This window comes from Nicotiana tomentosiformis, chromosome 8 (genome assembly GCF_000390325.3).
Source record: "Nicotiana tomentosiformis chromosome 8, ASM39032v3, whole genome shotgun sequence".
In the NCBI taxonomy this organism is placed as follows: domain Eukaryota; kingdom Viridiplantae; phylum Streptophyta; class Magnoliopsida; order Solanales; family Solanaceae; genus Nicotiana; species Nicotiana tomentosiformis.
This window is the reverse complement of record NC_090819.1, coordinates 125,444,403-125,470,515: the sequence shown is the minus strand read 5'-3', so window position 1 is coordinate 125,470,515 and position 26,113 is coordinate 125,444,403. Positions and strand designations below refer to the sequence as shown.

The 26,113-nt window shown below is 34.5% G+C and overlaps 2 protein-coding genes and 1 non-coding gene across 5 annotated transcripts; 2 read left to right on the top strand and 1 right to left on the bottom strand.

Moving 5' to 3' along the window:
* Positions 1-2,864: 2,864 nt before the first annotated feature.
* Positions 2,865-6,961, top strand: LOC104106386 (AT-hook motif nuclear-localized protein 22-like). 2 transcript variants are annotated; one of them, XM_009614928.3, is made up of 2 exons: positions 2,865-3,566; positions 3,653-6,961. In XM_009614928.3, exons 1-2 carry the CDS (start codon positions 3,362-3,364, stop codon positions 4,336-4,338), a joined length of 891 nt encoding a protein of 296 aa, XP_009613223.1. In that variant the 5' UTR covers positions 2,865-3,361; the 3' UTR covers positions 4,339-6,961. The 2 variants fall into 2 exon arrangements, with proteins under 2 accessions (XP_009613223.1, XP_009613222.1); XM_009614927.4 differs by having other exon boundaries at positions 2,872-3,575.
* On the top strand, positions 4,346-4,447 carry LOC117279232 (U6 spliceosomal RNA). The gene has a single exon (XR_004509638.1). It is a non-coding gene; the product is annotated as a U6 spliceosomal RNA (small nuclear RNA).
* Positions 6,962-9,483: 2,522 nt separating the features above from the next.
* On the bottom strand, positions 9,484-21,254 carry LOC104106387 (kinesin-like protein KIN-UB). 2 transcript variants are annotated; one of them, XM_009614929.4, is made up of 19 exons: positions 20,876-21,253; positions 19,362-19,462; positions 19,157-19,279; positions 17,817-18,002; positions 17,426-17,647; positions 17,106-17,262; positions 16,342-16,491; positions 14,903-14,991; positions 14,439-14,642; positions 14,092-14,193; positions 13,590-13,724; positions 13,353-13,484; positions 12,294-12,432; positions 12,119-12,211; positions 11,261-11,386; positions 11,027-11,152; positions 10,400-10,543; positions 10,025-10,153; positions 9,484-9,943 (listed from the first exon to the last, which is right to left on the bottom strand). In XM_009614929.4, the coding sequence occupies exons 1-19, from the start codon at positions 21,069-21,071 to the stop codon at positions 9,780-9,782; spliced, it is 2,718 nt and encodes a 905-aa protein (XP_009613224.1). In that variant the 5' UTR covers positions 21,072-21,253; the 3' UTR covers positions 9,484-9,779. The 2 variants fall into 2 exon arrangements, with proteins under 2 accessions (XP_009613224.1, XP_070038858.1); XM_070182757.1 differs by lacking the exon at positions 9,484-9,943 and having other exon boundaries at positions 10,025-10,206; positions 20,876-21,254.
* Positions 21,255-26,113: the final 4,859 nt, after the last annotated feature.

Sequence of the window (26,113 nt, the reverse complement as noted above, 5' to 3'; positions counted from 1 at the left end):
ATCAACCTAGTTGGTTTAACCTGTAATTAACTTTGTTGTGACTGTCATTATTTTATTGTGGTTAATCATGAAATGGAAGATCGAATATTTGCATTTGTTGGTTGTCTAATTATCTAATTCTAATGGTTGAATTAATTTCCTTAATTATTAGTGATTATATCGAACATTAGATTGCTCTCTCACCGAATTATGTTTCTGTTTCTTATATGGAACTAGGTCCTTTTCTTATATTTTATACTCCATTGAATTCTTTTATTTTTTTTTATATATAAACAATTCAACAATCACTTCGTTTTGATTACATTATCAGCACACAAGTTTCTTTGTGTTACGTGGTCAAAGTATAATCATCATAACTCTAAATCATGTTGATTTCGTCATAATAATTTATTTATTTTTAACGTGGTACCTAGGCCAGCTTTCGTATCTTGATTAATTCTATAGGGTATTTACTAATTTCCACCATCATGATACTGGGAAACTATGTAAATCAAATTGAAAAAGATAAGAAGAAATCACATATTAATTTTTGATTCCATTATTAATTTATTATAATAATTGCATAGCGTCAAATACATAAAGGGGTAGAGTTAGGTAGGGCTGGCGAAGAAATGAATGGTATTATCATGTAAGGTAACAGATTTATTAACGAAGTGATCCAAACATTATTAATTGGCCAGCTAGCATTATGTCTTGGAGGTATATTTTTCTATTCATACTATATATAGCAACTTCTGGTTTTATAATATGTGTGCAACTTGATAGTCAAAGGGGACTTTATAAGTTTGCAAAGCTGGAGCATATATATCCTCACCTTACCTTCCTAGCCCTAGTGGCCCAACTTGTTTGTTGTCCTTTTTTAGCCTCTCGTTTTCGAAATCTACGACTAATACGGAACTGCACCTTATAAGCCCTATTAAAAGTTTGTAACACAATTTTTGCATCTCAATCTCGAGAACTCTAATTAAAGATGGAGCGTCGCTCATCCATTCCACGGCACTCCTAGTCGTAATTGTCTGCTATCTCTTGTAAGAAATGACATCTCTTATCATGGTCTAATAAAAGAATCTTGCATTCCTCCTAATATCTTTACCTGACTTTGATATCCTAAATTACGCTTTCTCTCTTTTCTTTTAGATTAACTTTGACGGTCTTAGTCTATTGACCAACCAAAATTACATATTTTGTTGCTCCATTTATCCGGGATCAACTTTATGCAAAAAAAAATTCTTTTTAGCAAATGGGGAAAAAATTGAGGGAAGATATATAAAAAAGGAAAATCATTGAGAGGCAATAAGGACCCAAAGGGGGAAAGACGAGAGTTGAATTTCAAAAAATAGACTCGTGGGATGCAAGGGAATTGACACGTGTCAACCTTAGAGAACCTTTTGTGGACCCCATCTGGACACTAAAACTGAGAAAAATTAAAAGAGTAGAGATAAGAGGGTTGCAGAAGATATGGTGCATGTGGTTCTTGGAAAAATGGAAAACTTGACCAGCCCACCACTACTCACTTCACCCCATCCAAAAAGAACCACACAAATGCACACGTTCTTCCATTCTAGACTAGAAACACTCTTCTAATTTAATTTTGCCAGCTGCTATTTACATCATGTTTCTATCACTCTCAGTTATCTTCACTTCCCTCAGTTATTTCTCTACTAGCTATTAGAACAAACCAAAGGAAAAAAAAGTATGAGTGGTTTACAAATTATCTCACATTCACTCAGAGTTTGGGGACGGGTCGTACCCCAAAAGAGTATGATATAAGCAGTTTATCTTAATACAAATATCAGTGGTTGATTTCACGACTCGAATCAGTGATCAAAATAAAGAAAAATACATATTTATGATGAAACATCTATGACCAACAACTTTGTCACAAATTTGTGATAGTCACAACAAGAACATGCGTTTACTAGGACAAATTTTTATTGTGAATAATTAAATATTTAAAATTGTGCTCTCTCTTATAACTTAAATTTTTCGATGAGATGGTCACATACTTTGAATATCGAACCAGAATAGGCGAGAGATCTTGCGTTTGAGTCTTACTGCCGCCACCCATAATTAAAAAGAATTTACATATACTAGGACCATGAAAGAGAATCAAGTCCATAGGTGAGGTATGGTCAAAAACTTTGTCCATCATTCTGTGATGAGAATGACGGTTCATCACAATTCTGTACAAATTTGTAATGAACATATATGAAAAACCAGTTAAGCTAGTAATATGATGAGCAGATTAACTCCTTGAGACTATGCAAGAAGTAGTGAAACATGAGGTAATATAATATGCTAACAAAACGAAAATAAGAAAACCTTAACCAATCAAATATCTGTATCTGAGTATGTGAAGAGAAGAAAATATATATTTTTTTCTTTATCTTCTTTTCCTCTTTTCATGGTCAAAGGAAAAGAAAGAAATTAATGGATTGAGACAGGCCAAAGAAAATGACAAAAAACAAAAGGTTGAATATGCATGAAAGGTGGGATATGGGGGTTTTCATATGTAAAAATAAATTAAAATTGTTCAATTAATTCCTTTATAAACACCAAGGGAATTAGTGAGAAAGAAGAGAGGACCCATCCACCGCCCAAAACCAAAAACCAAAACTACTCCGTTCGTTCTCATTTATGTGTCACTATTTAAATTTTGAAAGTCAAATAAATCTTTTTTAATCGCAATTTTTTTCATATTTTGAATTAATGTTACTTTTTGGATAGTTTTTAAATATATAAATTTTATTAAAATACCTTGAAGATTCTCTGTTCAAATTTATGATCAAAAAGTTTGACTCTCGAATATGAATAGTACCATATAAATTTGGACATACCAAAATAAAATAAAAACCATATAGTGCTCGATCTGAATCTCTCTTTTCTCTAACCTAAGTTTTTGGCTAACCCTAACTCAAAGCACCTACTAGATATAAGTCTTTTTCAAGTAAAGAGCAAAGTATCCCCAAGATTCACTTGTTCTTATTATTATACATACAAAGAAGAAGAAGTGGAATCATAGTATGATGATGAAGAATTTTGGGAGCTGAGAAATTTTGGTGGGTGACACCCAAAACCCCACTTTCCCTCTTCTTTATGATGAAGACTATGAGTACCTTGATTCAATAAACAAGAGACCCCTCTTTCCTCAAAAAAAGCCAGAAAGCAAGAAAGAGAATAAAAAGAAAAATAAGACCAACAAACCCAAAGTCTACTCTCTTCCTTTTTTAAGCTTCCTCCTCCCACTATCTATCTTTACAAATCATTACAAACCCTTCCCCTTAGCTTGCTTGTTCTTCCATTTTCTTGGCTTCAAGATTTCCCTCTCAAGAAAAGTAGTAGAATTGAAGTTAAAGAATATATGGATTCAGTAAATCATTCACTCCCACCTCCTTTCCATACTAGAGATTTCAATTTACATCAATTCCACCAGCAAACCTCAGAAGATGAACAAAGTGGAACTAGTGGCCTAAACATGTCTGGCCTGAAGAGAGAACGCGATGACAACAACATGAACAACAACAATAATGAAAATCCAAATGGTGGGGAATCAAAAGACGGATTAGGTATTACAGGTATTAAACTGATCTCATCTAAAAGTTTAAGTTGTTAGAAATTAAAAATAGTCTTAATTATATCTTCAACAACACAGGAAATTCAGGAGAAGGAGAGATCAATAGAAGACCTAGAGGAAGACCAGCTGGATCCAAGAACAAACCAAAGCCACCAATTATCATCACTAGAGATAGTGCCAATGCTCTTAGAACCCATGTTATGGAAATTGCTGATGGTTGTGATATTATGGAAAGCATTTCAAATTTTGCAAGGAGAAGACAAAGAGGTGTGTGTATTATGAGTGGAACTGGTATTGTTACTAATGTTAATTTAAGACAACCAGCTTCACCAGGTGCAATTGTAACTTTACATGGCCGTTTTGAGATTTTAAGCTTAGCCGGATCATTTCTTCCACCACCAGCTCCGCCAGCAGCTTCTGGATTGACTATATATTTAGCTGGTGGACAAGGTCAAGTTGTTGGTGGTAGTGTGGTTGGTGCACTTATGGCATCTGGACCAGTTGTGATTATGGCCGCGTCGTTTAGCAATGCAGCTTATGAAAGACTTCCGTTAGAAGAAGATGATCAAAATCCTCTTCCAGTTCCAGGAGGAGGGACACTCGGATCTCCTCCTGGAAATATCGGAGGACAAGGACGACAGCAACAACAACAACAACAATTGATGGCGGACCCATCTCTATTTCATGGAATGCAACCAAATCTTCTTAACTCCATTCAGTTACCTTCTGAATCCTATTGGGCAACCGGCAGACCTCCATTCTAACTAGCTGGCTCTTTCGAGGAATATTGGACAAAATTGAAACGATACAGAGAAGATTAACATGGCCCTACAGAAGAATGACAACCGCCATTCTAACTTGCTCGCATCCATAGAAGGGGTAAATTTAATTTCTCTTAATTTTATTTACTTGTTTAATTAGCTTAAACTCTTGGTGTCTCTTACTCTTCTTTCTCATCATCAAGTACACTATAGCAACGAGATTTAGGAAAAGGGTTTTCTAGTTGTTGACTATTTGAGGGATTTTTTCCCAAAATTCTTTTCCTAATTTTAGTTACATCACATGATGAATTTGAGTTTAGTTGCATTTTCAGTTAGGTTTTTTGGATTGTGAGTTTGATTATGATATGAGATGATGTGGCTGTAATTTCAAATGAAGTTAACTTTGTAAACTCATTGTTTCCTTTGTGAAATCTATTTCCATGAATGTATGAGATTCATTTGATAGGAAAAGGACATCATTATTCCATAATCATGATACTAAGAGTTGCAATAATAACATTGTTTTTCTTGATAATAGTAAAATTAAATATAATTAGCTGACAACATAGAAGAAATCTTCTTCATTAATGTTTGGTTGGTAGCAAACTATTGAAAACAAAAGGAGAGGTATGGGCAGCATTATACTCCTAATTAGTTTAATTTCCAGCTGCATTTTCTTTTTTCCCAAAAATCAGATCTTTTGAAAGTTTTTTACCTCTCTTTTTCAAGAATTTCAGAATAATTAGGGTTTTTATGAATGAAGAAGGAGACATGAGTTACATTTGGATACTGGATTGCACGTGCATCAGTTACTGAACATAGTTCTTTTTCGAGGCAAAAGCAAAGTAACGTCTAGCCTTATGTTATACAGTCTGGTCTACTCTGGACTGGACTAAACTCACAGTTTTGCTGTTTCTCTCTCCTTCTCTATATCTTTCAGAATTCTAAGAATTTAGATTTGTGCAAGTTAGGAAGGAATTAACTTATATATATTGATAGGATAAAAAAAAGTACTTTATCAAGTTCCACTTTTGATAATATATCGCAATTTTAAGGTTTCAAATTCCACTTTTGATAACATTTGCCTGTTACTTATTAGATAACTTGATAAAGTAAAAGTTTTAAAATGTTATATAGAATTTAAACTGATCATTTAAGAATAGCGTGGGAGAAAGATTACAAATGCAATGTGTTTCTTTTAGAAATCTCCTAAACTTGAAGGGGAGTTTTGGCGCGATAGTAAAAGTTGGCATCGTTTGACGAGTTCAATGCCATATGTATTGTTGGAGTTTCGTGCACCGGATCTCTTTTTTTATTTATAAAGACACAGCTCAGATTCTTTGCACTACAGAATACAGATTATAAGCAAAGGAATAGAGCTCCCCACAACACACTCCCCTAGTCACCACATTGTTTGCTTTTAGTGCAACACACCATGCAGGTATAGTCATGTGTAGTTGTAGTAGAAATATGCAGCATCTCTTAGTTTTGAGGGATTCAAAGCCTTATCCATTCTTTCTCTCTCCTCTCCTCTTCTCTCTTTCTCTCTCCTCTCCTCTTCTCTCTTTCTCTCTAAAAGAGACATTACTTAGACAAACTCTCGAGGGCTCCTTCAGCTTTTGCTTTTTCCTCTGCACTGTGGATATGAATTATGATCATTCAACCCCCCCCCCCCCCTATTTTCCTTTCTTGTGATTGCAGTAATGTAAGATGTGGATATTCCCATGATATATAAATATATCCATTGCCAGCTCTGCTTTAGATTAAGGTCAAATTTTCCAAGAATTGTTATGATACAAAATAGGGTCAACCATTTGGAAGCAAAAAAAATGGCAATGAGAGGTAAATTATTGGAAGAGATAGCATACGTTTACCGTGTTTGAAACAGAAGAAATAAATTCACATAATTAGAAGGATTATCTTATAGACATGCATTTAAAGAAGTTCTACACTAACAAGTGTATTGTATTGTAACATGTGACAGTAGGTAATCTTCTTATTTTTCAAGTTAGTGATCCTATTTTTATGAACGGAGACATGTATTAATCTTTTCGATAATCTCATAGGGAATGTTCTTTTACACTTTCATATATAGGAGCTATACTCTATTTAGAATTAGTTTTCGAAAACTGAATAATGTGCTTTGACTTCTTAAAATTTTGACATTATTTTAATGATTGTCGTGGCATTTGTTTTGAAAAATAAAACTTTGATGCTTTGGTGTTATGGTTACTTTCTCTCAGTAGATTTATGTCCACAAAAAGATAGTAGTAATAAACTCTAGTACAGAAATTTGGAATACTAAGTAGATTTATATATAATCAAAAGAGCAATAGTTTAATTTGATTAATACTCATGCTAGTTTAAACTACAGCAACATAGGCCTCACTTCTTCCGAATCTGCTAGACCTGATTTAGCTTAGCTCTTGTAACCTTTTTCTTTGAGCTTTTTAATTGAAGTAATTGTATGAATATACTTTTTAATTGAATTAATTGAAGTATATTCATACATCTTTTTATACAAAAAAAAAATGTAATCAAAGAAAGAGGAGAGGCTGCTATGATTAGGCTGCAAGCATTTCTTTTGTATGATTGCTCTAAATGATCTAATGGATATTTTTGAACATGGCTATTCTTTTTCAAGTGCCCAAAAGTAATTACTATAAAAGAGTTAGAAGCTACAAATGGGGGTCTGAAAATGATTGGATGCAGCCTATGTTTCTATGCTTCCTATTTTACACACTTTTATTAAAGTCTGAGGTGTGTATGTTTCATAGGATTAAGGTTTCCATCACAGTGTTTTGGTCGGGTGAATGTACGAGAAGAAATATACTATTAGTAGGACTTTTTGGTGGGGAAAGGGTAGAGACAATTGCCACATCGTATAGTGGTTTAGTGGTCCATATTTATAACTTAACCCCTAGACAGATCAAAACTCCAGTATACTCCTAAAAGAAATTCTCCCTCTACTGAATCCAAATACAGATCTGAAATCTTAAGTCATCAAATGTAAGTATTATCGAATTCATTACTACTTGAGACAATAGATTTGAATTGTGTGTACTCAAAAAGTTTAACTATATATATATATATATATATATATATGTATGTATATGTACAAGACATAGGTGCGGCATCCACCCTATGCCTTTTGTAATTTTCATATATATTCTCTCCGGTCCACTTTAATTAATTTTTTGATCTTTTTTTATGATCCATAATATTTGATTTTTTCAAAGAGGGAGTACCCACTTTTGAGGCCACCATTTAAGTTATACTCGCATTGCATAAAATTTTGCAAAGTGTACCCGCTCGGATCTGAAATATTTCAATCTCTTCAATACAATTTCATAAATCAAATATGAAGTTCTTCTATCTTTCAAATGTAACTTCAGAAATTCGAATCTTAAGTAGTTCAATCTGTTGAATGCAACTTCAGATTTCGAATCTTAAGTTCTAAAATATAAACTTGTTTTTCGAATCATCAAATTGTCAAAACAACAACAAATTTAACAAACTCATTTTGCAACTAAGCACAAATTAAAGAAGAAGAAACCAACAGTAAAAAAGAAAAGTATATGTAACTGAAATTATCCAAAAATTGGGTATCAGTTAATTTTTTTTTTAAAAATGAGTACAAATTAAATGGGTGACGCAAAACTGGGTGCCACGATGAAAATTTTACATATGTTTAGCAGTTTCTATGTTTTGCATGTTTTCATACAACAATATATCGCTTTCCTTAATCTCCATTACAATTTACTAGTTCGATATCTTGCTCAAGAAAAAGAAATTGGAATTTTTCCTTTTAAAACAAAAGAGAAGAAAAGAAGTGAGCTAGTGGATGGGCATGAAATTTCTGAAATATTTTGAAGCCATGCCATTTGAGAGTCCACGTGTTTAAAAAAATTTGAAAAATGATTATAGTGTCCCATCAGTTGAGGTCTACAGATGAGCTGTCGCTATATATTCAAGAAGCAAATGATCCAAAGGTAGTTAGTATTGGCTGGTTTTTTAAGTGTTAGAGACAGGTTGTGTGCCTTGTTTATCATGCTTGTGAATACTGTTTCTCAAGCAATTGACTCTCCTCTTGGAGCAAACAACTTTGCACATTAATGGGATTGGAGTTATAATCTAATGATTAAAAAGTGGATGCGCTTAGACACGAGGGTATCATCGTTGTTGTTACACCCTTCCAGAACGAGTCCGAGACCCCGGGACATTGGCTTCCTTCAAGAGTGGTTAATTTCATTACCATTCAAATGAAAGGAATGAGAATTCATATTGTCGATTTCTACTGCGGCGTAGTAGTAGTTGTTTATTCAAATGAAGCAAGGTTCGTCTTCTTCTTTAGGATTTACATGACTCCTCTTTCCTCCAGTCTCTGACTCACATCTCTCCAAAATATACTTTTAAAAAAAATTTAGTGACTGAAAGAGGAAGAAGTGAGGCCTTGAGCAATATGTACAAGTCTTTTGCCAAATGGGAGCCAGGACAAACACTACCTCCCAAACAGAACGTTTCAAACGCAAGGAAACACAACAAAAAACTTAGAATAATAAAGAAAGAATATGAAGAATATAACCTTATAAAATATGCTTTAGGATTTAGAACGTTGTTACCACAAATACGCAACTATGAGCTGCGGCGACTATGAACGACGCCCTTGACAAATACAAAAAGACAACAACCTTGGTAACAATTAATAATATGGAACAAAATTTCACCTCAATCGATTAACACAAATGTTTTTTAGTGGAAGCCGAGTGCATAATTCACATAATCGACAACATAAACAAAGGGTCCCAGAATGAGCAATATGATTAAAAAGGATACAGTATATGTCCTCAATGATCTAGCCATTCCACTACTATAACGGAAATCAAAGCAAAACATGCACTCGAATTGGCTACGAGATATTATTCTCATACTGAATCCTTGCAAGTGATCTCTATCTGAGATGTGCTTATATTGGTAAAATTTGGTACACAATATAATGCATAATTACCACAAACTAACTATTGCCCCTTCGATACCATGTTCTTTTTACATCAAATGTTCCAGGATTCATAGAACATGCGGCACATACCGTCAGAATTCGTATGTAAAACCAATAATATACCTTGTTTTCCAGAATGCAACATCAAATGACATCTTACACGCTTCATTTGATATATGAATAAACAAATCAAAGCTTTACATTTATAGCGGTCTTAATCTAGTGAGACCTACATACTAATTCACGCAAATTTACAAGATCACTTGTTTCTGTTAGTTGCAAACTTGTAACCCTCACTGCATCTCAACGAGAGTTTAATAGGATTGAAAACCAATGTCACCTCTTGAAGATAAATCAGTCGTTTCTGTGAAAAGAATCAGCTACCTATGTTAATAACTATATCTCCATGTTCAAAACCATCTTGTCTCGATAAGACGTGAAATGTTCAACCATAATCGATCCTCTGTCGTTTGAGTTCCGCCTGGAAACTTGGGCTGGAAGTTAGCGTGCGATATGCAAGAGTCCTTATATCATCTCGTGAACAATCTCTGGATATACGAACGAGTTCCCACAAGGCACCAGCCTTGAGCATATCCTTTGCATTTACTTCTGTAATTAACAGTTTAAGCATTCATGACTATCCACAGTTTCAAGCAAAATGGAAAAAGTCAAATCAGAACTACTATTTACCATGTTGAGCCAAATGGCAGAGTGCCAGCTCAATATGACGCCTTATTGGTGAGGCCTCATTATTAGCGTTCTGTACAATCCATGGAAGGGTTCCGTCTTCAATAAGGAGAGACTTCCCAGTCTTGCTTCCTGTCATGGTAAGATCATTGGCAATGCCACGAAACTATAGTAGTGAGACTTCTCTTTTTCACCAGAACATGCAATACACCACCCAACTGGGTATAAGTGGAGACTAGTGCAAAACTATGATACTGACTATAATATTGCTAACAGTACAGTAACATATATTCCGAGTTTGGCTGGGGGTGCAGGAAGCGAGGGAGGAGAGGCAGACGAGCAGAGAAAACGTAAGCTGCAAGCTTGTATACCACTAACCTTGAGTGTATGCTCTTGATTCACATTTTGCAAAATTAGCAATTCCACGAGCAACTTGAGCCAGAACATCAGGATGCCGGCATCTGACCATTCCTAGTAACGCCTTAACTCCACCTTCACCTCGTAGCTTTGCTTGTAACTTTTCTGTGAAAAGTTAAAAGATACATTAGATGTGAGCAACAGCAGGATCCAATCACCGTGACTAAATTCAAATGCAGGGTTACTTGATTAAGGATATCGTGTAAGGAATTTCTGATGGAACAATATATGTTTCCTTTTTTCTCATTGGTTCATCCTTTTTTCTTGTTTTACTGGTAAGCTCTTTTTTTTTCTTTTTTTTTTTCTTTTTGGTTGAGGGGGAAGGGGTAGGGGGAAAGGGGCAGGGGGGTAGAGGGACAGTTCTGTTAGGTATCATATAAAACAAATTTAAAATGGTGAAATTTCACCATTATGTGGGAGAACGTAATGCTCTTACTATTACAGCTCCACATCAAATGAAACAGTTAGATGTTGATATCAGAAAGAAGAATATTACCATATCCGTTGATCTTAAGTCATCTTGCTCAATTGCTTGAAATACATAGAAATTTTAGCTTAAAATATTCAGCTTAAGGCAACAAATAATACCATTTCCACAGAGATTAGCAATGGCCCCAGCAACCATGCGTAGGGTTTGAGGATCTTCGGCTTTGGCAGCTGTGACTGATAACAAACTGATGCCTCCATGAGACATGATAAGCTCCTGATTTGTCTCTGTACCATTTGAAAAAATGATGTCACTTAGTAGAGAGCAACTTCGGTATGAAAAGAAAAGTATTGAACTTATAATATTCACTAGTATGCTAGTGATGAAAAGCTTACCGTTCATAGCAAGATTTGCAATTGCACCAGCGGCAACTCTGTGAATTGTCTCATCATTGGAGCTTCTAAGAAGAGTTAATAGAGAATTTAGACCACCAGCTTTTACAATTTTCTCCTGGTTTGCCTCTGAAATAGATCGAATAGGAAAAAAGTCACCACCATTTATGGACTTGATACTACCTTTTTGTCATTTCTCAAATTTTCAACTGTTTCATGTAACATAATTTCTGCTTGTTTTTTAACTTTCGTTTTAGTATTCCTCCATTAGGTTTTTGGTAGTAGTGTTCTACACTTTATAAGGTCTATGATGGTCTTAATGGATTGGGTTGACCAACATTTTTAAGTGAATTGGATTAACTGACATATTTTTAATTAAGCGAATTGGATTGACTGACTTCCACCTTGTCCTTCAACTTTATGCTTAGAGGAGCTTTACAGCAAGAAATAAGGACTAATGCCTCCACTTTGAACGGTGAAGTGTCAAATAAATAAATAATTGGGGTTTGAGCAGTATGGTATATATAATTAGAGAAAGCTAAGAAACATAAGATAGAATTTCGGAAAAAGGGAGTACTATATTTTAGATAATGCAAATCAGCTTCAAATGTTTATCCGGTAAATGAGATACTTGCATAACTATTACTAGATTCATGTAACAAAGTTGACAAGCTATCATTCATAAGACTTGTAGCCAAATCCCACCTACAATTAGAAAACTCATGAGGTATAGCTACATTTGATAAGGTATACACATCTCAATCAAGCAGATAGCATCTACGCCCAACAAACTATAGATTGCGAGTAGCAAGAGACAGGAATTAAAGATATAACACTGAAAAGGAAATAGCAAAACAATACCTTCAGCTGCCAGGTTTGCCACAACTTTCACTGCATGAATCTGCACATCAGCATCTTCTGATTCAAGTAATGACAATATCTTTGAGAGACCCACTGGTGAAAAAAACATAAGTTGTATTAGGGAGTAGAAGAGTTAAAAATGAAATCAACTCCTAGGATAAAGTCCATCTCCCACCTTGTTCAAAGAGTTTTGCCATCGAGGCCTTCTCTCCATCTCCTGAATCTCCTAGGTGTTGATGCATAAATGGAGGAATTGGAGAATCTAGAGTGCCTGGAAGCTTTACAGTCCCTCCTCTATCAAGATTTCTCCTTGTCTAAGTAAAAGAAATAGTCTTTAACTTGAGTAAGTTAATCTTAACTGACAAATATGCTCATTTAATCAGCAATCATGTTTATATGACGTGAAAATTTTCGGCAGTGCATATACCCAGATATGTAACACCTTAAAATCTGCAGGTTTACAGGTACTTGAAAAGCTTGCTCAAAAGACGCATGCTTCTGTAAGCTACAACATGAATTTCATTTTCTAATCTTCAACAGAAACAACTCACGTGCAAAATGTATACAGCACACTGATCACAGGGGCAGGGTTTATAAGTTCTTTATACATTAGTGGAGAAGAGGCAAACTGGAAAAAGAAAAGCATAAAGCCCTCAAGCACTTCTCACAGACCAAGGGCACAATAATGTGAATTGGTTTACACGGCACGGCAGTCCACATCTATAAAGAGATTATACAGGAACTGTTAATTATTTCAATTTTGTAATTTCTCTTCAACCAAGTGTCAAATGATGCCCACAACTAATGGCAAGTTTTGAAATCTGCACACATCATACGCTAGGTCATTTTGGGGTGTAGCACTTTGGGGGCAAAAAGGCTCAGAACTAGATCGACACTCATGTTTTAAGTGTGCTGAACTCGCTAGTTTGGAAGGAAAAACTACCGGTTTCACTTTAACACATAACTTCAAGGATGTTATTGGTTTACAAGGTGAGGTTAATGTGCACATAAACCCAAAGATACAGGGGTGTGAGAAAGAGATTGACGATCAGCGTAATGATAATCTAGTTATGATGAATCTTTAAAAGAAAAAAGATTCATGTCCTCAACTCCACAAAAGCTGCTTATTTTGAACTTTTTTTCTTTCTGGTGGTCAACCATGGCAAGGGTGTATTAATCCAATGATTTCACCAAGAATACTAATTCAACAAATTTAAAGATAGATACTGTTTACCTCATCAGCTTCAAAACTTAATTGCAATAGCTGACTTTGTAGGACTGCAATTTCTTCTTCCAGCTTTGCTTTCTGACATGCTTCATCTTCTAGCATTTTGCGCAGCTTTAAAATCTCAGAATTTCCAGCAGCCTACGACATCACAAACATCATCATCAGCAATTTACCAACTAAAATTACAATATATATATATATATATATATATATGATCCAAAGACTTTTCAGACTAATCATTACCTCTGACCTTTTCCATTGTGCTACTTGATTTTTAAGATTGTCAATTTCCTCTTCTGCAGCTTTCCGTAAAAGAGTTTCATTTTCAAACTTCTTCTTAAGCTCAGCAACTTCCATAGAAGCAGAGAGCATTGAGGACTGACAAATGAGGGAGATAAACAGCAAAAAGCAAAGTTACATTCATCGTAGAACCAGAAATTGAAATATGATAGGAAAGCTATTTCACAGTTACATATTCAGCATAGTTGCAGGGCCATTCCAAAGGTTCAAAGGAGCATGTAGAATCACAGACAGCAGCTTAGGTATATGTAAAAGTTCAAAGAGAAGACAAGCATGTCTATTACATACATGAACTGCAAGGAAGAGGCTTATGAGATCATAAATTATAACAACCCACGCTTGAGGACAATTTCAATGGGACCCTCGGAAAAACAATAGACCACTCTTTCAGAATAGAAAGTGGACTTCAACTTCATTCTTCTCCTAATAGCAGTAGCATACTCACCTTGGCCTTTTCATTTTCATGCTTCTGTTTATTTTCTGCCCATTGCTCCTCTAGCTTGCTTATTGCATCCATATAATCTTTCTGGTACTGCAACCTCTCCCTCTGCAGATGATGGAAGAAAGGGAACAGAAAGAGAAGAAAGACAATGACAGTGAAAATCCTGGTCATGGCACATAATCTGGTGATGCAAAACTACATAATTCAAACAGAAAGATGATCATGAAAAATTAGGGCCGGAAACAATAGATGATGTGTAACATAATATAAAGTGAAAATGAACTTAACATGAAAAGGCATGTTATATAGGATTCAGATATTATCACGTATTTCACGAAACATGTACCTACCTCCAATGCCTCTGCATAACCTTTTTCAGCCTCCGTGATTTGAATCTGAGCCTCTTGGGCAATCCTCTCAATCTCATCCTGAAATCCTTTCTGCTGCCTTTCATGTTCTGCAATTTGTTTGTCTAGCTGTATTTCAAGCCTTCTGGACAAACTTTTGTAGTCAAACTCTTCCTTAATTTTCAACATATTCTCCACCTTCATTGCCTGTAGAAGTACAAATAATTTACTCCAAGTCCTAGCTAGTAAAAAGCAGAAAAAGGGAAGAAGAGAAGTTTGCTAGTATTCTCTTATATCCATGCATACAAGTTCTACAATCGCATGATAATTCAAATAGAAACCCAGAGAATAGATTACAACTGAGTTAGCATAAGCCAACCCACACTGCTGGAAAGATCTCAAAGGACTACAATTGTATATCATACGATAAACATTCCCATGGGAAAAGAAATAGAGGTTAGGATTACCCTCTGTCCAAACATTATGGTGCTTGCCGTCTCTCCTCGATGCCGTGGAGATGGACCGATCGTGATAACCAATGAAGTTCTTGCTGTACCTGTGAGTATTCAACAATGTGATGCCCTTTCTCAATGTCCAATGACAATGTTCTTTTTTTAAAGTAATTATCATCTCATGGTGATGATTTATAATAAGTGATTAAGTAGGATACCAAAACAAAATGAAAGGCTAATGAGATTATGCATCAAAGGTGAAACAGTACTGAACAGATGACATCACCCAGCAACTACTTTCATAAGTTTCACGGACAGTGCAAGGTTAAGCAGTCTAGCTCCAGAGAAGGAACTACGCTCCAAATGAAAGCAAGTTATGTAGGATAACAATCTTTTGGCCCAAAAAGATTTACTGGATCAAAATGTAAGCCAACCCAGTACTACATTGTAGTATCTGGCAGAAACTATATAAAACCTCCTGGTCTTAAAGGATATGAAATCCTTCAGTAATTAATTCACTTTATTTGCACTATGAACTTAAATTGAGTTAACCAAGTCATAAAAGAAATCATAATGTCCGCAATATGGAACAGTTAGAGATTTATAATACGATATCCTCGGCCTAAGTCTTAAATTTGTGGTCATCCCCTAATCAAATGTCTTAGTTTACATTGAGAGCCTTCTTGTAACCAAAGAATGACTTTATATTATATATGACAGCATTTTGGGATAAGGAGATCTTTTAAATAATTTAATCTAAAACTTGTTGAAGGACTATACAAGTGTTTTTCTATACCTCTGAAAAATGATGCATGTTATCTTAGTGACTCAGCGTTTTAGGATGTAGCCATGTAGCTTGGACTTGAAATAGTGAGGATTTTTCTTTTCTTTTAAGAACTAATGCATCGAAAGTTCCGTTGCCTATTGTAACAGGTTCTTTTAGTTAAGCTAAGGAAATATAAATTATTCTTCTGGAACATGAATTATTCTTCGTCCCAGTTTTTAGACTCAGCTAGTTAGGAGAGCTTAGAATTTGTCCCCCAAATCCATTCTAAGACGTGAGCCCCTACATTTCTCTGTTTCTGTTTCTTTCTTTGCGCATTTGGTTGTTGGTTACTGCGTTAAAATAAGATATTGTGGATTTACAATAAAAATTCTACACGCAGCTAAAGATAATTTAATGAAATGCAAGAATATCAGTATCAAAAGTGCTTAAAATAAGCTCAAGTATAACTTGGGATTTAGATCATTGTAAACTTAATTTCACTAGAGACCTTGAGGTACAGGAATTGAGCCTCCAAGAACTACAATCAAAGAAGTGCATGGATCTCATAACTGAATATACTTATAAGTTTTCCCTGGCTTTCAAGCGCAGAGGTTAAAATTTTGGACCATGTTAAGTTATGTTTGCTATTCCTGAATGAGCTTCAAAATCATTTTATTAAGTACCTTACCTCCAAATGAATCTCGAAGCAACCTTGTGAGCTTTGAGTCACGAACTGGAACATGAGCACTATTCTCTGCCAACGCATTGATGCATTTTCCCAATGCACTCAAGGAGAGATTAATGGACTTAGCTTCCTCCAGTGTATGTGCTTCACTTCCTGTCAAATGCAAAACAAAACAAAGAACCAATGCTTCTTAGCTTTATCCTGTTTTAGATCTTAACTCATTGCTCCAAAGAAACATTAGGAACTTCTACATGGTGTCTTAGATAACCCCACCCCGACAAGCCTGGCAAACCCAAAAAATAGGTCACAGTTTTGCCTGCAGTAATCAGTTCCAAAGTGTAGCCACATTCTTGCATCATAAATGTCAAAAGATCAATTTGGCTTTTATTTAGAGAAACAAAGAAAAGCTTCCTAGTTGAAACCCACCGAACGCCGCAAAAGAGGGTTAAAGGGTGAACAGACTCATATGCCTATTCAAGTTAAGTGACTAGAGTGCAAAAGGATTGGGAAGGAAAACACAGAATGAAGTCTCTCCAAAGCAATCACTCACTTAACTCCTAGGTAATACTTAGCATCAGTTGCCTCAAGTAACAGAATTGTTTTAACTGTCATTCAGACATGAGTATGAATATTTGTGTAAAACTATTAACTATCATAATCCTTGAACAAAAACAAAGTTTTCTGTAAGCACAAATAAAATGCTCCAGTTGTGAATACATAATAAAAGTTACAGAAGATACATTTGCCCAGAAATTTTGATAGCACACCTGATTTGTCTATGCGCTCAGAGCCAGCAAGATCCACAACAACTAGTTTACTTTTCCTCACAACAGGTGGCTTGAATGCTTTAGCTGTGTGAGAAGTACTCCCATTTTCAGATGAAATAGCAGAATCTCTTCCCTTGACAGACCTTTCAACATGTACCTGTGATAGAAAACAAAAGTTTCTGTGACATTGAACTTTGTTGATGTCTCCCTGTCCATTGGCATATTGGGAAAAGGCTCGAGAACAATGGTCAAGCCACTATGCACAACCTAAAAAAGAAAAGAAAAAACTGCATAACCCACAAGAGATAGAATCTTCTAACCATCAGTATAGCATGGCTTCTTGAAGACTCTGTGTTTAATTTAGTGTTAGCAGCAAAACGATGAGCTTCGCCCAGGCGAAGGAGTTCAAGGAAACTCTTCTGATCTCTGATATCCACCGCAGTAGCCCCAGGTACAGAAACATCTCCAGTTTTGTGATCTTCAACAATTGATATGTTGTCGTTCACTGGGTCTAGGAGATCCTGAATACTCTCCATATAAAGCTGCATTGACAGGTAACCAACCAAACTTATACAACTTAAAGTCAGAAACAAGCATGAAACAACCAAAGATGCAAATGAAACTTGACACAGCTATTATCAGGTATGATAATAAAACTAAATAAAAAGTTCTCAACTAAAGGAACTCATTTCTGTAGAAGGACAAAACAACCTGAAAATAAGAGACAGAGACAGAATCATTTGCTGGGGTTATTTCTGCAAGAATATCCTCCATTGCACGAACCATTATCCCTCGATCAGCAGTGTCCTCTTCTCCAAGTCGTCCAAGAGTGTAAGTTTTTCCTGTTCCCGTCTGCCCATACGCCATGACTGTTCCATTATAACCATCCAGAACACTCTGCCCGGAGAAAAAAATTAAAGAGAAATGCGAGGCACTTAAAGAGATAAAGAAAGAATACAGCCGTACGAAACTAGACAAGAGTAAGACAAATTGGCACCTTATTACACACACAAAAGCAATTAGATAACCATGTAAAATTACCAAATTAACCGGCTCTAGGCATGCAATAGTGGCATAAGGCAAATCAACTAAACTCTAGGTTGCAGGCAGCGGATTTTAATCTAAGGAACTTATTTATTGTTCGTAGAAACATCTTAAGAAGTATGAGAATACAAGGGAAAAAAGCAAAGTTTAAACAAGAGATATCACAAGCCAGGAATCTCAACCATGTACATTTTGATACTTCTGAATCTAAATTACAATATTAAGGAGCAAGGAATTAATTAGAACTTACAAAACTAATATTATTGAATCCAATAGACACTTTAAAAGTTACAGAGTGGTTATGGATATTCAGAGATGGAGCTATGAGGGCGGAAGGGAGTTCATCCGAATCCCCTTTGCTGAAAAATTACACGGTATACACAAGGTCAAAATTATTATTTATGTATATATAGGAACTGTTGAATCCTATTGGCTTCTGCATGTGTTTATTTCTGTATATTTTGAATCCCCTTAGTAAAAGTCCTGGTTTCGCTACTGTGGATCTTATGCTTGTTTTTCAAGAAGAAAAGAAGCTATTAATTGAAATATTTGTACTGAGATGGCCTTTGTTATTGGCCAGACAAATATCTTACAATTCTAGAAGAAAGCTACTCAGAGAGAGATTGTTTACTGTATTTGGCATATAGGTGCTTTGAACTAAAGTATTTTAAATGTATGGCGTATTTTCAGGAATGTTTAGCAATGGTGCCCACTAAGCAAGTCACTTGGGAAAATTGAAATGTGAGATAAAGTGCCGAATTGATTAGAGTGAGAACTGGAAGAGTTTATCATTGCAGAACATTTGAAACACTTGTAATCTGCATCGAAGTGAAACTATATTTATGGCTCTGAAGTAAACTTTCCCAGTATATTAGTCAGACGCTGCCTAGTCAGTAGCAAATTTCCTCTTTCTTTAAATGTGTTAGATAAAAGCATGTGCAGAAGATGAACATTTCATTCATAATTCATGTATTAAAAAGCAGAATTGCTAGGTTTTGGCAGGCGACCTCAACGACAGGCTTGGCCACTACTTCATACACACGCTTTTGTGAAGAAAATTCCGTAAGCACTTCGTCGAATTCATAGGTATCTGAATCCCAGTTGTTCCTTCGAAGTTTAAGCCTTTTAAGCTGGAAACGACAAAAGAAATGAATTAAAACCTACAGTATTCATATTGCCTTGACAAGAAAGGTAGAGATGTACTTGGAATACCTCAGGCTGCAATTCCACACAATCAGCAAAATCAGCATCGGCCACCATCTCCTCTGCATTTCGAGGCCGCAGTCTTACTGCAACTCTAACACGTCCTGAAACTGTTACAAAGCAGTAAAATGAGCCCTTCCATGATTAATCAAATATTCACAGGACTTTTGGAAACATATAATGCAATACAGATTTCTTCCTTCAACTTCAATTCAACAGAAGCACCCAAGAAAAGAATCTGAACGCATTATTCCAAAAATATTATTAAACCCGGCGAGTTTTGTAATATAAAGGAGGAAGGTTCCACTAGGTTGCCAGCAGAATAAGAAATAGTTTTACTATGATACATCCTCTAAATATTACTTGAATTAAATTGGGATATGGAAGATTCATACCCTAATTAATTTGGGATTGAGGTGTAGTTGATTGATTTACAAAAAGTAGGATTCACGTGTGAATGAGAACTGGCACTTCCATGCTATAAGAAAACTCAATCTTAAAAAGCTTTAGTGCATAAAATTAATAGATTAACAATAACACTTCATTAGTTCATTTGCTACGCTATTGGTGTCCTTCGATGCATTACAATCCTGATAGGTAATTGGCCAATGCAGAATATAACCAATATCTATTACCAAGATTCCAAGTTCTTCAAACAAAAAAATCAGTATTCCAACAACTAGTCCAGTTACCAACTCTATTAAACCTACTTTAGCTTTGGGATCACATGTTGCAATTGCTTAGACCTCATCATAAATGCTAGAATTAAATCAGACTGCTTATTGTAAGTAACTTATATCATAACTACTATGTGGAGAAAAAATTCATTGCTATTACAACAACAAAAGAACAATGGCACAAGAGCATTTTTTCTTTTCAAAATTAACTAAAACCCTGAAGGAAATTAATGTACTACTTTACCTTTGCATTCACATGTTTCCATAGCTTAGACTCATCATAAATATAACAGCTTCGTCTACCTAACTAAATAACTACCACACCTAACAAATCAAGCACTTAGTTTTCCAGATTAGTTTAATTCCTCAAAGACTAAATGTTTCCATTGCATAAACTCATCACAAAGGCTGACTAATCAAATAGCTGTGTCTAATTAACTTAAATCAAAACCATCACAACACAATCACACGATCATTTTTCTCCATTATCCGCCAAAAAAATTAAAGAGATCAACTTTTTCGGAAATTAATTAAATTCCTTGAGAAAATGAGAGCTCTTTCAACTACTACAACTAACAAATCAACCGCTTAGTTCTCTTACATTAAATTTAAAAATAAAAATAAATTTACGAAATTAAGTAAAGTTATTAAGGAAATAAGGACGCATTTGGAGCAATTTTCTCGAGAATTAGGTAAATTCCTTAAGAAATGAGAGCTCATTAAATCACGCGCTTAGTTTTCTTACATTATCCGCAAAAACATTTAAAAAATATATCACAATTATACCGTTGTACGAAATTAAGTGAAGTTATAATGGAAATGAGGACGAATTTGGAGTTAACTCACCGGAGGTAGCATCCTTAGTGGAAGCAGCAGAGTTAGCAACGGAGCCAGTGCTTTTACGGCGGATACCGGATGCCGGAGCAGGACCGGAGTTTTTGGATTTGAAAGAAGAAGATTTGGAAGTTGAATTCATCGAAAGAGGCCTATCTACCTTTAAAGCTCCTTTAGGAACTGTGCCGTTTCTGTAAGCCGTAGCCATTCTCGCATTACCTTTCCAGAAACTTCCAGAATTCACCTTCTCTTTCTTCTTCTTCTACTTGTTCTTCTTTAATGGTGATGAAATTGAGCTTTGGTTTCAAGTGTGTTGAAAATGGAGGAGGTTCAAAAGGTCGTGGGAGTCATGGGGAGTGTGTGTGTGTGTGAGGGGGTGGGGGTCGGGTGATGGAGTTTGTGGTGGTGGGTCATGAACGATGTTTCTTTCTTGAGTTTTAATTTTTGTATTTCTTAAAAGACTAAAATACCCTTTTTACCGGCGTATATTTTGCTTAACTATTTTATTATAATCTCTGTTTCATTAATATATTGTACCCGATTAACGGTCTTGTAATTTGAATTGCCGTTTGTTCTCTTAAGTTTCTATAATTACAGATTGTCCTTTGTTTTTTTTTTTTTTTTTTTGGGCCTTTTTCTCCCAATATATGACAAGAACTTAACCAAAAAAAATTATATCATATTTGGCCAAGCTTCTAAAATTAACTTATTTTGAACAGTATTTTTTTGTCAAAGTATTTTTTAAAATTATATTTTAGTGAGAAGCAATTTATGTTTAACTAATTATTTCGAAAAGTATTTTTGAGCAACAATTAGTATTTGATCAAGTTTTTATAAAGTATTTTTGGAAACAAGTTATTTTTTTCGATTCTCAAAAATTATTTATGCTTCTTTTCAAAAATATTTTTTTTTCTTCTAAAAACTTGGCCAAACATATTAACTTGGGGGAAAAAGTATTTTTGTCCAAAAAAAAAAAATTGGCCAAACAGACTATTAATTTATTACAACTAAGTTAAGAAGAGAGTAGTGGAGGGGTTTAACTAGATAACTTCTTTTGCAGAATTGAAATTGTAATCTCTTAACTATTGAATTATTCTCCTGTAAACACATAACAATGCCTACTTTATAGGAGTATTAAACTTAAAATGCACATTACGACTTCCTCATTAGCCAATGCGGTAACCATGCAATTTAAAAGGAAACTTAATTTATATGGGTTTACAAGTAAAATAAACATAAATTAAAATTGACATTGAAATAATAAAAGGCCAGATGTTTAATAAAGAATACATATTAAAATGTTTCTTTTCTTAAAAAGATGGAGTAAAAATGTTCTCTTTAGACAATAAGTGTAGCTGCAGAGGCTTTCACATAGAACTAGCAAAAAGTGAGGGAAAAAGTTTAGAGTAAGTGGTCTAATTGAAACTTGAAAGGCGCCAAAATCGCTACTATTACCTTGAAAGACATTTGATTTGATTTGAACCTGCGTACCAATAATTTCAAATTACAAGGTCTTTTAAATTAAAGCTAAGTCGAGGGCCACTACTTCCTTTTGTTACTAATATATTGTATTGTTTCTTATTATTAATACCAAGTCTGTTTCATATCTAATGATGATCTAATTCGAAAACTTATGAATTGGCTTGAGCTTTCTTTTATATTTCTCCCCTAATCATTATAGTCTTAGGGACAACTACACGACATAGGAAAATATGCCCCTTTGTAAACAAATCAATATTTATAATCTCTAATGTAGAATTTGCTTTTAAATAATTAGGCCACGGGTGCACCCCAAGCCACCAACCGCAACGTAGAAATTAATTATTTTATGATCCACCTTAACACATCTGTCTAACACACACGGATGCTAAAACATAGTTTGCAAACGCACACTTATTTTTTAGTAATAGCTGTAATAACAATAACAAGAATAATAAATAATAATAACAACAATAACAATGAAAATAAATATGAATCTGCACGAAAGTCTCTAGCTTATTAATAGGAACATCTTGTATGTTCTTTAAATTTGTTGAAATTAATATTTTAATATTTCCATTTTTGTGTCGTCATTACTTTTGGGGAATTAGACAATTAGTATTTTTTCATTTTATTACGAGTATTTTATCATAAAAATTACCAGTAATAGTGCTTTTGTATAGCTTTTAATTAACATGTAACTAATAATAAACAAATCTGATTCCACTTTGAAATTAGATGTTTTGAGTCTTTTGACTATATCAAATTTCGAATAGGACATTCATTTTTTAAGTGAGGGAAGTACAAAAGAAAATTGTTTGAATCACAACAAATACCACAATAGGTGCATTATATATTCTCATTTAAATTATACCAAAGCTTTGATAGACAAAAGTTACCCAATAATTATACTAGTGAGAAGTTGCATATATTTGGTGGAATAATTTAGGTGTGCATTAACTGATCCCAACCTTTAAATTTTTATTGAAATGTTGGAACTATTTTCATTTAAATTTTACCAAAGCTTTGATAAACAAAAATTACCCGATAATTGTATTAATGAGAAGTTACAGATTTTTAGCGGATTAATTTAGGTGTACATAAATTGATCCCGACATTACTATTATTAAAAACACTAGATCCCATATTATGTCAACTCGATATTGTGACATGTGGCAAACATATACTCAAACATTGTGCATGTTATAAACGAAGTTGGAAATCACAGAAAATATATTTCACGAACAAGGAAAGAAACAATATTCCGCTAGAGGATGATGTTTTGTCTAGCACGGTGTTATTTCATGAACACAGTGGTAGATGGTACAAAGATATATATTATGTTCCATTTGTATGAATTCATTTTGAAGGCAAATGAGTTGTGAAAGGAAACATAATTAATGTGTGTCACAGCAAATAGGTTAGAAGTGCTAATCCATAATTATTTCCCACCTAACCTAACCACATTATATTCACCATTATAGCATAACTATGATTAATAACTAAACAATTTGCCCTTTTACGGTTTTACCATTCAAGTGGTTGATTCTTCTTTTAATCTTTTATGTTCGATCGACCCACTAAAGATGATGATAGATCAGTTTAACTTATTGAAGCAAGAATATAATGTGATGGTGATGCATTACTTTTATGAGGGACTGTACCTTCTTGCTTCTGCATATAAACTAGCTACCTCATACTAAATGCTGCCAGAACGTTTCTTTCCTATGAAGTGAAAGCAATAAGTATAAAGTTGGGAAAGTTGGGAAAGTTTTTAAGAGTCGTTTGCTTGGGAAAGCAATAAGTATAAAGTTGAGAAAGTTAGACAAAGTTTTTAAGGGTCGGGAACAAGTTATCACGAAATTATAATAATATAATCATTTATTATATAATACGAGGATTAAATAGTAATGGAATTATTTAGTGAATATATATTTTTTTAGAGATGTTTGGTTTATTGGACTAGAAATAGAATATACATGATATAATATAAAACATGTGTTTGATATATATTAGATAAGTTGAGATAAATTTTTATTTTTAATTTTAACCTTTGATTTTTTTAAAGGACTTTGAGGGAAGAACCATGGAGAAAGGCATTTTTGTCATTGTAATATTTTATTCCGGAATTACTATTGTCCTACTATCAATATGGATAGAATAATATCATAATTGTAGTATAAATTGATCCTACAATTGCTAATTATATATTCAACAAATTCAATCAAACGCGAAATAAAATAATTTCACATTTAATCCCGAAATTTAAATAGACATAGGAAGTTTTAAGGAGTAAGAGCTAATTTTAGGGGTAAGTTTCGTAAATGGTGACACTAATTATGATTTTTGTCTGAGAAATTTAACCAGAGTAATGCTCACGTTGAGACAAACTTTGGGGTGGAGATTTGGAGATGCGACCTATTAAAGATTATGTGAAGAAGGTGGATCAAGTTTATTTTGTCAGAAAATTCAGGCTAAGGGGGGAGAACTGTTAGGTGTTTGTCCTAATTTTCTTACCATATTTGTTTTTCCTATTCCTTAAAGGGAAGGACAAAATATTTATCATAATTGGGTTTTTCTTTTTTTAGAAGGAAATTATAATTCTTTCGTATTTGTCTAGTCCCTTTTCTTGGAGGAAAAAGTTTTAGACTTATATAAATTGAGGATCCTTCCTTCTCATTCAATAGCATCCACAATGTAGCCATAAGGGGTTTAACATTCTTGTCTATGGGGAGAATTTTGAGATAAGTATTAGTTTGTCACTTGTGTTTGCCTCTTTGTAAGGTTGTTCTCTCGATATGTTGTACTCTCTTTTACATAGTGGATTGCTCATCTCCGCCTATGGACGTAGGTCAATTGACCGAACCATATTAAGTGTTTGTGTCTCTTTTGGTATATTTATCTTCTGCTGTCTGATTTATCGTTGTTCAAGTGTTGCTTTACTAGCTTCTACATGACACCTGATATTTTTGGTCCTAACAAGTGGTATCGGAGCAAGGTTCAAGACAGGTTTATCTTGGCGGGTTTAGTTTTAGTCGCAACCTATTTGACCGGAGTGCTACTCATATTGACACAAACTTTGTGGTGGAGATTTGTAGATGTGACACATTGAAGATTATGTGAAGAAGGTGGATCAAGTTTATTTTGTCATAAAATTCATGCCAATGGGGAGAATTGTTAGGTGTTTGTCGTGATTTTCTTACCATAGTTGATTTTTCTATTACTTAAAGGAAGGGCAATATATTTATCATAATTGAGTTTTTTTTCCTAGAAGAAAATTATGATTCTTCCATATTTTGGCTAGTCCCTTTTTCTTGGAGGAAAAGGTTTTAGATTTCTATAAATTGAGAATCCTTCCTTCTCATTCAGTAGCATCCACAATGTAGCCATAAGGAGTTTGAGAGTCTTGTTCAGGAGGAGAATTTCGGGTTTGTGAGGTTGTTTTCTCGATATATTGTACTCTCTTTTATATAGTGGATTGCTCATCTCCGCCGGTGAACGTAGGTCAATTGACCGAACCACGTTAAATGTTTGTGTCTCTTTTGAGATATTTCTCTTTTGTTGTCTGATTTATCATTGTTCAAGTGTTGCTTTACTAACTGTCACACCCCCTTTCTACCCGCAAAATAATATGTAGATTAAAGGGTTTTTCCAATTAAAGTGGCAAAATTGAGTGGGGATTATTTTATTTACAGAGTCGCCACTTGAAATTAATTTTATTGGTGTTCCAAGTCACCTTTTATTTGAATCCCTAGTCAAAGGAAGATTTGA

Excerpts from the sequence above, each read along its gene's own strand:
- LOC104106386 (XM_009614927.4), top strand. The coding sequence starts at position 3,362 with ATGGATTCAGTAAATCATTCACTCCCACCTCCTTTCCATACTAGAGAT. Across the intron at positions 3,576-3,652 it reads AGACGGATTAGGTATTACAG|GAAATTCAGGAGAAGGAGAG; the intron begins GTATTAAACTGA and ends TCAACAACACAG.
- LOC104106387 (XM_009614929.4), bottom strand. The coding sequence starts at position 21,071 with ATGGCTACGGCTTACAGAAACGGCACAGTTCCTAAAGGAGCTTTAAAG. Across the intron at positions 14,194-14,438 it reads GTTATGCAGAGGCATTGGAG|AGGGAGAGGTTGCAGTACCA; the intron begins GTAGGTACATGT and ends CATCATCTGCAG. Across the intron at positions 9,944-10,024 it reads CTGCCATTTGGCTCAACATG|AAGTAAATGCAAAGGATATG; the intron begins GTAAATAGTAGT and ends TGTTAATTACAG.